At 54.1% G+C, this 12,565-nt stretch overlaps 1 protein-coding gene across 2 annotated transcripts in view; it reads right to left on the reverse strand.

Annotated features, from left to right (window-relative positions):
• TNFRSF21 (TNF receptor superfamily member 21) overlaps positions 1–9,703 on the reverse strand; it is a 31,663-nt gene extending 21,960 nt beyond the window's left edge. Inside the window, exons 1-3 of one of the 2 annotated variants that reach the window (XM_040554321.1) lie at positions 9,368–9,703; positions 4,584–5,238; positions 2,155–2,652 (exon numbers count right to left, since the gene is read on the reverse strand). In XM_040554321.1, the coding sequence (XP_040410255.1) occupies positions 2,155–2,652; positions 4,584–5,238; positions 9,368–9,427 (1,213 nt within the window). In that variant the 5' untranslated portion in view covers positions 9,428–9,703. The remainder of the gene's footprint in view (positions 1–2,154; positions 2,653–4,583; positions 5,239–9,367) is intronic. The other variant, XM_040554320.1, reaches the window with a different exon arrangement.
• Positions 9,704–12,565: the final 2,862 nt, after the last annotated feature.

The following is a 12,565-nucleotide window of genomic DNA, read 5'->3' on the forward strand; positions in this document are numbered from 1 at the left end:
AGCCACGAGGCCACCTGGACAAGCAGGCACCGGTGTGACCGCTGGGAGGGTTGTGCAAAACCCCACCAGGAGCCCTGAGAAATGGGGAATTCACCTCCAGATTGGAGGGGCCGATCAGATACCAGGCCAGTTCATTAACCAAGTGCTGTTTCTGCAGTTACATCACCTCGTTTCCCAAGACGGGGAGCGAACCTAGCAAACACGTTACGAATTTGATGCACTAGCTGAATTCAGCTGTTCAAGGATGACAGAGGAGACGTGTCCTGGGAAGCAAAGGGTGACCCAGGAATTACACCGTCCCCCAAAAGGATGACAGGATCTGCGAAGGTGGGGTTACACCTGAATGGTCTCACACAGCCTCATTGCTCACCACGTATCACCTTATCTTATCTGCATGGCTTCTTTAACCTGACTCATCCTGGGTGAACAAACACAGAGCCCTGCCCAAAGGGAGCAGATGTAGTGCAGGCATTGCAGGAAGCTTCTGAACCACCAGGTCAGGAGCCACAGCTGGTTCTGCCCAAAGCAGCTGGTTTGCTCCTGCATTGGATCTCTTCCCGAGCTGTACAAACTCAACCCCTGCTCCGGGATGACAGCATTCATCACTCCAAGAAAAGGAAAGAAACAATGAGAAATTCAACCAACCCAAGGGAACTAGTAATTAAGATCTTGAGAGGGAAAAAAAAAAAAAAAAAAAAAAAGGAAAAAAAAACAGACTACGGGTTAGTAGCAACCAGCCCCTTTTGGCCAATGAACCACAGCTGAAACGCTGAACCTTGGTATTCCCTGAAGCATGCACAAATTAAGATATTTAATAGGTTCTGCAACCCTGCTGCAGATCACTAACCATAGCCCAGGGTCCACGCTTTTGGTACCACCGATTTTACGGACAAAGAAGTGCGGGCCTTACTGGAAAAAAGATGTTGGAACTTATTGCAAAGGGGAAAAAAATCGCAAGAAATGGCACCCTGGGAATTCAAAAGAGTTAAAAGGAAACTGATAAAAAGCACAAACAGAAGAGAAGGCACAAAGCTAATTCCATCACGGCCTTATTGGTTCTGTAAATGCATTAATGAAAGCAAACAAAGTGTAGGCCTGTTAATCAGCAGGAAGGAGAGCAGAGTACATAACAGGACGCCCTGCTCAAAGCCTTCTCTGCTTTGTACTTAAGCACCCAAGGATGACTGTCATCAAGGACTGATCTCTCTTAAAACCCTCAAATCTTTTCTTTCCAATCTGCTCTTCGCTTGGGTCCCCTTGTTAAAAGTGCTTTTCTAAAGGTTAACCCGTGAAGGGATGTCTAGTTATTCCTTAGTCCTGTCTTCAGCATAAGGGGGTCGGTTCTGCCACGGTGGCTGTGCGGAGGTAGAACCTGCTGGGGAGACCACAGCCACTCGATGCTCACGTTCATGCCACCATTCATTTATCATTGACTTTTATGAGTCCCCATTTAAGGCCCTAACAGTTCATCTTTAACTCTCATTGAAAAGCAGATAGCAAGTTTTCCACCAAAAGAACAGAAAACACCAAGAAGCAAAAGATTCCCCAGTATCCCCCAGCACAGGGAGCTGCGCCCATCTGTGACACAGCCGCTAAGGATAACCTTCCTCGCTCCAGCAAAGGAAAAGGGCTGGGGAAGGAAGCCAGTGGTCAGGATTTCAGGCCAAGAACCTGAAATTGAGGTGCTGCCAATGGGCGGGGGATGACTCAGCCTTGCAGAAACAGAAGGGGTGAGGGAAAAAAGGACAGAACGAAAGATAATCAGACACACGCCTGAGTCACTGGGAAGATAAGGAGGGAGAGAAACAGAAAAGAGGTGGAAGGGCAGAGATTAAAAAAAAAAGTCTTCTTTTGAGATTTTCCTAGCAAGGGGTAGGTGGGAAGCAGAAGGAGAGGAGTTGAGGAGAGCAGGTGATGCTCCCTCCATCAATCACGGAGTCAGGAATGGGGAACGTGCCAAGGGAATGGGGATGGGGAGAAGCCAAGGATCAGCTGAGAGCTGGGACGTGTGCTTGCCCTTTTACCACTGGGCCCAACGTGCCAGGAAAGCGACCTAGGCACGGGGTGGCCCATCCAAAGCACCACGAGATCGGAAAGGGGAGAAGACACCACTTCCCGAACCGGCTGCTCCAGCCCCCGACCCGTACTGCTCACCGTGCCCATTGCAGTAATAGATCCACTTCTCCCTGTTCTGTGTGGGGGTCGTGGACTTCTTCATAATAGCTTTCTCCACAATGGCACTGGGATCTTGCCTCGGCCCCTTCTTCAGAGTCCGTGAGCTCTTCCTGACGCTGCAGACCACGATAACCACCAGGACCAGCAGCAGGAAGAGGACGATCATCCAGGGCAAGTGTTCGTTGATATCGAAGTGCTGGTGGACGTTCTGCGGCCCTCTCCGGGGCGGCCTGTAGGGCATGCTGGACTTCTCGCCCCCTGCCATCTCCAAGGCCGGCTGCTTCTCCAGAGCTTGGCTGGTGTGCTTGTGCCGGTAGCTCTGCGCCTGGCCAGCGGTGCCGGTGCCCACCAGGCTCCCTCGGGCACCCCCGGTCTCGTTGGCCGAGGTCTGGTTGTAGTCACTCGTCAGCCCCGTCGCGCCGTCAGCCGCGGGTGGGGAAGGAGAGGGAGCCAGGTCGGGAACTGAAGAGTTCAGACCTGCAGGAGGAGAGGAGAGCTCAGTGTCACGGTGCTGGGGAGGTGACATGGTGTCACAGCACGGCCTGAAACCCCTCTGAGTGTCCGCACGGCCTGCAGGCCTAAGCCCAGCACCAGGCAGTGAGAGAGGGAAAGCCAGACCTTAATTTCACCTCTGTATCAGATAGCTCCTGCTACTGAGTTAGGTTCGAGATAAAACTGACCTGCTTAATACCTAGTGGCAGCTCCTCAACAAAAAGGAGCGATTAAAAGCACGTTGGCAGTCTGCGTTTGATCCAAATTCAGCATTTCTTAGAAAACCCACAACTTTGAGGCAGTTGGCTTTCTTCTCCTAGCTTCACACTGATATTATTTTTTATTATATTTTTATTATATTATATTTTCATTATATTATTAGCTTCAAACTGATAATGGAAAACTTGGTATATGGGCTAGGAACACACACGAACATTAGCTTTACACCGACAATGTAAAACTTTTTCATATGTGTTTCTAGCCCAAATAGTACTAGCTTTACATCCATCATGGAAAACTTGGTATTTGGGCTAGAAACACACAAATTCAGAGGCTTAGTATCTCTCAACCAAGTCTTGTCAAAGGAGCACAAACATTTTATCTGCACTGCAATCAGGCATGAATGCATCAACTCCAAACCAGGTTTCTCAAGTGACTGAGATGACCCAACTTCCTCCTAAGAGCCACTTTCCACTTTTATTGAGTTCTTATCAACAAGCAGCGCCCGGTGAGAAGAGGAAGGGCGCTGCAGCACGAATTAGAGCCTGCTCTGGAAACTTGGATGTGAAGATCGTGCCTCATCCCAGCTGAGCCAGAGCACGGGTGTAACCATCTGCGATGCGAGAAGCCAAACCGCTCCGACGAGGATACAAACAGGGAAAACACTAACTTTTATCCGCTTGTCTATGGTCGATATCAAAGTTTAGGGAACACCCTCCTTTCCTCTCCCACCAACGTCACGCCGAACTTCTCATTTCTTAGGTCCCAGAGCCCTGCAGCCTACAACTGTCAGCACCTCCCTGCAACTGCATTTACTGGCTCAGGTGTAAAGGGCATCAAAAGTTGCCTTTTGTTGTTAAAATGCCCCATTTTAGACACTACCAAGGAGTGCTGAGCAGCAGCTCACACAGAGCCCCATAGCACCCAGCCATGGCTGAAGCATCTTTGCTAAACACAGTGGCACCCTGCCCATGGGTTCTCTGCCTGGTCTCCTACCCCAGTACAGTCTCCCAACAAAGAGCATGATATGTCATTTACAATTAAGTGAGAGAATGGGGAATTCAAGCTAGTTTTCCCCACCAGTGATAATTAATGGAAGCCTTCGAGGTTAAAGAAAAAAAATAATAGGTGCAGTGTTGGCAATGGTCCCCATTCAAGCCAGTAGAGTGATACAATTCAGGGCAAAACGTAGCAGGGAAAGCACAGGCAGAGAAGCAGCAAACCCATCAGGAGACCAAGCAAACCCATCAGGACACCCAACAAACCCATCCAGAGATCCAATAAACCCATCAGTGTGGTGGAGAGAAGCTCCCCTCTCCCCTCGGGGCTTTGCTGCTGCACCCACTCCCTGCTCAGGTTTGCCACAAACACACCAAGACTTGTGCCAGCACAACACGTGGATTAGAGAAACGGCTGGGGAACACGATGTCCTCTTAATCCAAACAGCAGGACAGCCAGAAGTCCAATCAGGAGTAAAGTCTCAGGGAAAACATTATTAAGTGTGGTTTATTAAGCATGGTTTAACACAAGCAATGGCAACCTGATGTACTCCAGAGCCGCGTCCTGGCCAAAAAAGCAAAAGCACCATCTGCACTTGAGACCAGGTTGCCCTCCAACAGCCTAAAAACAACCGTGACCGAGGCAGGAATGCGATCACATGGCCGAAAACACAGCCGTGCTTCAGTGGTGTGCATTACCTTTGGGAAGATGAGCGGTCGGTGGAGCCTCGTAGGTCTCTCCACCTGCTTCTGCGTCCGACGAAGCCAAAGACGTGCTCGGCAGAGACGCCGGAGAACCGCAGACGTTGTCACTTTCCTTCGTCCCTGGCTTGACCACCACCATGTTCTTCCCGAAGCAGTCCGTGTAGGTTTTGCACTTCATCACGCTAGAAGGCACATCAGAAAAAGTACCACGAGGGCACGGCTTGCACCTCACGTCTTCCGTCTCGGTTCCTTTCTTGCGGACGCCCCAGCCGACCGGGCACACCGTGTAAGGGACGCAGGTATCGTTCGTCTGAAACGTACCCGACAGGCAAGTGCACTCGCGGTCGGTCAAGGCAGTACAATGGGTTTTCTCAATCATTGGCAGTTCGCAGGGTTTTCTGCAAGGGTGGCATCGCTCTATGCCGTTCTCGTGCTTCGTAAAAGTCCCGTCCGGACACGGGCTGCACTCCCTTAAGGTGCTCTTTGTGCAGTGCTTGGACACGTAGGTTCCCGCGGGACACTTGTCACAGATCAGCTCCTGGTTGGTGGCACGGTCGAGGTGGCGGTACTTGCCGGCGGAGAGGCTGATGGCATTCTGTTCGGAGGGCAGCTGGGGCTGAGCGCCGGCGCTGCCGAGGAACACGAGCAACTGAAAGACAGAGGCAAAGCGTTAGTGCATCCGGGGCCCCGGTGCCGAATTCCTTCTGGAGAGCCAGCCTGGGACAGGACCACCAGGGACATCCCAGGACCACGAGGGAGGTTTTGCCCTCTCGAGGCTGAGAGGTCCCAGCAGCACCCAGGCACTCGCCAAGAAGACAAAAACCACGCAGGTGGTGGTTCTGACCTGTGGGACTTCCTTCCTCTGCGTTAACCTGCGGTTGCTCAGTTATTTGCCTTTTAAAATAAGGCAAAACAGGATGAAATCTGGGCTGGTGCACGGTGCCGGGCGTGTTCTCAGCCCCTCCGCCCTCCCACACCCCTGTGCAAGGGTAAGGTTTGCTTCAGGGGTTCTGCTTCGAGCCTCCCACATCCAAATCCACTTGAAACCAGATTTATTTGCAACAGGAGAGGGGAAAAAGGACACTATTCCACAGCTCTTTTAGGGGCTCTGCTGTAACTTAGTTCCTCATTGCATCAGATACAGGTAAAAGGTCTCACGTTTTCACACACTGAACGCACCCAGCTGGGTTTGGCTAGATGATGACTATGGATCTGTTCACCTCCACCTATTTCTAGCCCCATGATTTTATTCCCTTCGGTCCTTTGCGTCAGTCCCATGGGGCTGCTCCTTCCCTAGCAGAAGCCCTCTCTCCAGCAGGGCCTCTGCTTCCACCTGGGAGATCTCTGGACCACGGAGAAGCATCGGTTAGGCCAGCAGGAATAATGCACGGAGAACAAAAGGCAGCTCAAGAAGAGCTGCCACAACCTCATCCAGCATGCAAAGCAGCTGGAAACGCATCTCCAAACAGCAGCAGGCTGAGTTCAGAGGGAAGAGGACCGAGCTAAAATTACAGCGGGTTTCCAAAGGTGATTTCTTACACTAAGGTGGGCAGACCACCAACCCTAACGCTTTTCAACCGAGCGGCCGGGGACATAAATCACCTTGCTAGGCTATACGGGACCTTGCTCTTGCTCTGCTACATATCCTGGGCTATCAGCCAGCAAGAATATATTATATATAAAAAAAAAAAAGCCTCCAACAACATGACTCCGCAGAACACACATCGCAGCAGAGCTGCAAGCTGCGCCGCGTCATTTTTGGTGCAGTCTCTTGCTTCCTGGAAAACACATGCTCTGGCAGCGCATTTCTGTTTCACCTGCTAAATAATTTATGGCCGAGGATTTGTACAAAACACTTCAAGTCTTTTTTTTTTTTTTTCCCCTCCCTCCTGAAGCGGCAATTACAGAGGCGGCGGCAGCAGACAAGCCTGCAGGAGTTGACAAGGATCCTGTGGTGGCCAGGCCAATTACAGCACGTCAAATTAAAACAACAACAACAAAAAAAAAAGCGAGAGGCTGCTCTGGCAGGCTCTAACGCCTCACCCGATGCATGTTCCACCCCCCTCCCGCAAGACACGATTTCACGAAGCGCTCGGCTCGCGCTACAGAAACCTGCCACCCGTAATCTCCCTGACGCAACCGCGAATTAGCAAACCAGATGCAACAGGATCCGGCCTCCCCGGGGCTCACCGGTGCCCTACGCGGGGCACACGAGCCCGTGCCGGACCTCGGGGGGGGGACATCGGGAGGTGCGGGACCAAGGGGGCCCTGGTGCATGCGCAGCTCGGCGCTTACGGACAGCAGCGAGTCACGGCGGAGGAAGGCTGAGCAGCCTCGAGCATCCATGCGGGTATCGTGAGGATTGGTGCTTCTGGTCCCTAAAAATAACCCGCTGCTGGGAGCGTGCGGCCGGCAGCGCTCGCAGCACCGCGAGCGCCAGCCGGGAGCGGGAGGATGTCTCCACCTGGAAGGATGGCTGCCGCTTGGACCCACCACAAGCAACAGAAGAATGGAGCAGGGTCTCCTTAGCCACTGGATTCTAGTTCTTTACTCCAGCACCAGAGCTTACAGGGCAACAAAAAAAAAACACACAGAAAAAAGGAGTCGGTGCAAGACAACCCTGGTACAACCAGATACCAGCGCACCTGGGTTTGGTGCTGCTCCTTGTGCCCACAGAGCATCCCCAGCCCAGCGCCCACATCCCTTCCCTGCTACCCAAACCCCTTCCAGCACGTGGAGGACTTCAGCTGGGGAACGGGTTTAGATGAGGGAGCCCCAGAGCCTGGCTACAAGCTCCAAGCCCTGGAGCTGGCAGCTGACGCAGGCATGACCCATCTTACTGCCAGCAGCCCGGTGATGCAGGCGGCACCTACGCAGCATCGCCATCACCACCCTCTTCAGTTGCAGCCACGCGTTGGATGGACTCGATGAGCAATTTGCACGGACAATAGTTTGTAGGGGGCTACACGCCTCCCAGGCGCACGTACGTGGGACGCGGCAGGGAACAGGCCAGCTCGCGCAGGGGCAATATCTGCTCCTCGGCCCTGCGAGGCTGCCAGCAGAAAGACAGAAAGCTGGCGAGAAAACGAGCGTTTGGGTCCGAAACGGGGTGAGTTTGGGTTGAACATGGTGCCACCCCCCGCTGCTGCTAGCCCCGTGGCAGGGGGGGAGCAGGGCAACGGTAAGCTTCACAGACATACCATGCATTCAGTAAAAAATGAAAAGAATAAAAGTGACTTAAAAAATTGGAAAAAAAAAATAATTAAAAAAGAAAAAGAATAAAGAAAAAGCAACTAAAGGCAGCTAAATGCAGTGTATGTGACACTGGTAGAGAGGAGCCGGAGCAGAGGCACAGAGCTGTAAGTGAGCAGGGACTGACTGCACCGAGCTGATAACCTGGGAACTGTTTCCGAGTGAAAATAACAGAATTTCCTGAATTGGTCGAAATCACAGCTGGCCCACACTCTCCATGGCAATGCCTCAGCCCAGGTCGGGCTGCACAGCTCCCCTTCCCGAAGGTCAGCTACGCTCTCTGCGGAGCACCTCCGGGAAGGCTTTTGTGACACTGAAGGAAGAAAAACAAACAAACAACCCCACAAAACGCCAGTAAACAGATCCAGAAGTTTGATGGCAACTTTACAGAGATGAGCAACCCGTCTCCTGCCCTGCGCTCTGCGAGCAGGATCAAGTTACTGACTCCAAAAAAGCCACCTGGGACCAGGGTCTTGGGGAAGAAGGAAGCGAGTTTCGCTTCTTTAAGGGCGCTGAGTTATTTTCAGCCGGTTTGGGGTTTAACGAAACCGAGAGCCCGGGACTCGGTCAACTCAGCAGTCCCATTGCCACGGCTGAGGAGGGCAACAGCGACAGGGGAAAATGCCAAAACAGCAGCACAGGCGCCCGGTCCCTGCGAAGGGGAACTCGGTGCCTCTTCCCGCAGCACACACCGGCCGAGCATCGCCAGCTGCCACAAGCCCACTACGGTCAAAGGAAGCCCCCACAGCCCCCTGACCACCCGCGATGCACGAGCAAACGCCGATCCGGGCGGCGGCCACGGGAGCATCCCACCCACGACCTTGCCAGCAAACGGGAATTTCGTCCCACGGCTCATCTGGTCGCACACCCACACACGTCCAGGTTGAGGATGCGCGTGCACGAGCAACGCTTGCCTGCATACTTGGATCCTTACCTTCATTCCGGGAGCACACTCTGCTTGTATTTACCCATGTACTTGAACCAATTTGATTTTTCCCCAGGGAAAAAGCAAGTCCTGGGGGGGGGCGCCGACACCGCCAAAGTTTAGCTTCGCGTTCCAAGGGGCGATGCCGCTCCCTGGGCAAGTCTCGCCCCGCTGCGGCTGCCTGGCTTTTCCCCAGTCCCCGCAGCCCCGCAGCAGCTCGCTAGGACCCACCTGGAGCCCAGCAGGAGCGGCCGCGGCGCTGCTTACACAACCGAGCCGCAGCACGGACCCGCCGCCCCCAAAATCCCCCTGTCTCTCTCTCTCTCTCCCCAAAATGACAGCGTTTCGCCCCAAAGCGCCGCTTTGCCAGGGTCCTACGTGGGATGGCAAAACGGGGCAGCCGGGGGAGCTCGGCCTCTCTGCCAAAGCAAGGGGGCAATAAAAAAAAAAAAATAAATAAAGGGCTGACGGAGGAGGGGTGGACGATAAACACCCCAATAAACACCCCCCGCACCTCTCACGACCCCCGGGAGGCGCGGGCATCCCCTCACCTTACCACCCCCCCACCCCCTTCCGATCTCCGTATCCCCCCAAAACTCACCGAGAGCAAACCGGCGAGCACTGAGCACGCCGCGGCGGGGCGGGGGGCGGCCGCCCCCATAGTGGCCGGGATAAGGGGAGGGGGGGTGGCCGCAGCGAGCGGGGGGGGGGGGGGGGGGGGCACGGGCGCTGCCCGGCTAACGGCGCTGCTTCATGGGGCGGCGCGGGGCCGGCAGCGGCGGCTGCTGCCCGCGGCGGGGGGCGCCCATGGTGACGGGGCCGGGGCCGGGGCCGGGGCCGGAGCCGGGGCCGGGGCCGGGGGGGAGCCGGGGCGGGGGCGCTGCCGCCCGCCGCGCTCCCACCTGCCTGCGGGGGCTGCCGCTGCCGCGGGGCGGCGCGCACGTGGGGGCGGCGCGCCGGCGGGAGAAAGAGGCGCGCGCGCGCGCCCGGTGAGGGTGGGCGGCACCGCCCTTTGTGGCGTCACCGAGCGCGCGGGGAGAGGGCGCGCCGAGGGCGCCCCCTCCCCGCGCGGCGCGGGAGGAGGAGCGCGGCGCCGGGGGGGCGGCGGGTGGGCGAGTGGAAATTTGGGGAGCAGGGGGCGTCCAGTAGGGTTTTTATTTTATTTTATTTTATTTTATTTTATTTTATTTTATTTTATTTTATTTTATTTTATTTTATTATTTTATGTTATGTTATTTTATTTTATTTTATTATTTTATTTTATTTTATTTATTTTATTTTTTATTATTTTATTTTATTTTATTTTATTTTATTTTATTTTATATTTTATTTTATTATTTTTTTTAATCTTATTTTATTTTATCTTATTTTATTTATTTTTTTTTCTCTCCTGTTCTCCGAGGTGGAGCACGTAAGGAGTAAGAGGAGTAAGAGGGAGCAGCGAGAATCATATAGAGACACAGAATGGTTTGGGTTGGAAGGGGCCTCAAATCTCACCCAGTTCCAGCCCAGCCCCATCCAGCCTGGCCTTGGGCACTGCCGGGGATGGGGCACCCACAGCTCCTTGGGGCAGCGTGCGCCAGGGCCTCACTGCTCTCTGAATAAAAAATATTCTTCCTAATATCTAATCTAAATCTACCCCGAGAGCGGAGCTGCCCACCGAAAGCAGGTGAGCTGGAAGCAGGGGGTGACCGCAGCACGGGCAGTGCCCTCACAGACCGGGGCCCGATCCTGCAGCATGCAAACAGGACAGGCAGGGTGCTGGGCACAGCTTCCAGACCCAGCAAGCGATGGGAAAAGGCCTGGATCTACCCAAGGAGTCAGGAGCAGCAGGAGATGGGGCCAGAGACGAGGCTCCATGGGTCCAAGGTCACACCAGAGCAGGGGTGGGGTGGCCCAGGCAGGGCTGGGCAGGGCCAGTAGGGTTTATTTGTGCCCTCGGGGCACTCGGCACCCGTGGGTGCATCAGATCCAGGCCTTCCATGATTATCGACGTTGCTGGTTGCCCATGGAGGAAAACGTCACGCACCTGATTTCCAGAGCCTGCAGAAATCCTGCCAGCCATCACCTTCTGGGGGCATCCTGCACCACCTGGGTGGTGCCGCACCAAAACCAACAGCACATGTCCCTCATGAGTGACAGAAAATCTCAAAAAAAGAGATAAAAAGAGATGTTCTCGCTCTGCAGGAGCATGGGCTTCATCCAAAACCCTTCTGAAGTCTGCACAAAGCCTCCTTCTAACTTCAGGGAGGTTTGAATGCAGCTAAAGGCTCCTCTCCCAGCCGAAGCAGACCTTTTCTCCCTGCACTTTCCCTATTCCCAACTCTGGAAAGGAGCAACGACCTCAGGGAGCCTGGGAACGAGCCCAGAGCAGAGCTTCTCTCCCCAGCCGGGGTGGCAGCGGCAGGACAGCCATTCCCAGGAGAAGACCGAGTCACGTCTGCCGGGAGAGGACCTTCCTCCACAGCTGGCCGTGCTGCAGAGCCCCGCTTCGAGCTTCTCCATCCCCTGGGACCACCAGGGCCAGGAGCAACGTGCTCATCCCAGGAGGGGAAACCAGCTCTGCCCCCCCGCCCAGGAGCCCCCATGCAAAGCCCACTGGGGCTGCCCAGCAGGAAACCTGGGATGCCCACGGCTGCTTGTAAATCCAAATATTTAGGGCGAATAATTGGCCATAACCCAGCTGGACTCGTGGAAGGGGGTTTTAAGTTTAAAAATGTTTGGCTTTCTGGTGAAATTTGGGGTGCGTCTGGGCTGGTGGTGGCTCTGAAACCACTCCGGGTCCGCTGGCAGCACGGAAGACCTCAAATTGGGTTAGGAAAAAGCAGAAAAATAATCATCAGGAGGATGGGGAGACTTAGGGGACTGGCAATAAGATGGATCGTGTTACTGCCGTGGACTGGATTCTAATTAGTTATATCCGCTTTTAATTATTGGTATTTATAGAGAACCTAAAGGCAGTCCAGAGATTATCCAAAAACGCATGGAACGCTCTGGAAATCTCCCCCCAACGCCCCTCGCAGCCTGATTTGTGACAAACGCCGGTCACGCTGCCTACACGGGGTCACGAAGTGCTGCGGGAATTGCTTACTGGTGCTCTTCTTGCTGCCTCCCTGCTTTTCTGGGTCTTTGGAAGGAAAATGGGGAAGCGGGCGGCCGAGGTCGGAGCCTCGTGTGAAGGGTTTCTGGCGGCGGCAGCAGCTCGGGGGGTTCCTCCTCGTCTCTTACATTCGGTTCCTTTTTCCCCCTTGTGCCACCCCGTGAGTCATGCAAACGCTCCCGGTCACGGGCGGCGGGATCAAGCAGGGCGGTGACCTGGTAACTCTTAAAAAATACAAAAAGGGGGGGATTTTGAGTCGCAGTTGGGGAACCTCGCTGCTCACATTCATCGTGGACCCGTGAGCCTTCACTAAGGTGGTGGCAGGAGCGACGGGGCGATGCCCACCCACCTGCTTTGCCACCAAAAGCCATCTTCTGAAGCTGCAGTCTGCCTCCTCATGCTAGGAAAAGCCAGCAATACTTGGTCATTGGATGCTGTTTGAAGCCCTTCCCGAACTCTCATGAAATGGGAGGAATTTTTTCTTGGGAAATGTTAGAGGATACACTGCACAGCCACCACTTGCTTCGTCCTGAGGAAGCCAGAAGCTTGTGGGCAGTGATTTTGCAACAGAAGAAGCCAGGCTAACGAGGCAGATATTATTTACTTAGAGACCTTCTCATGGACCATCGCTTTCACATCTCCCGTACAAAATGTATTTCTGTATTTCTGGTTGCTGTTATAGGAAAACAGCCCCTGCAT

Source organism: Cygnus olor, chromosome 3, assembly GCF_009769625.2.
Source record: "Cygnus olor isolate bCygOlo1 chromosome 3, bCygOlo1.pri.v2, whole genome shotgun sequence".
NCBI classification, from domain to species: Eukaryota; Metazoa; Chordata; class Aves; order Anseriformes; family Anatidae; genus Cygnus; species Cygnus olor.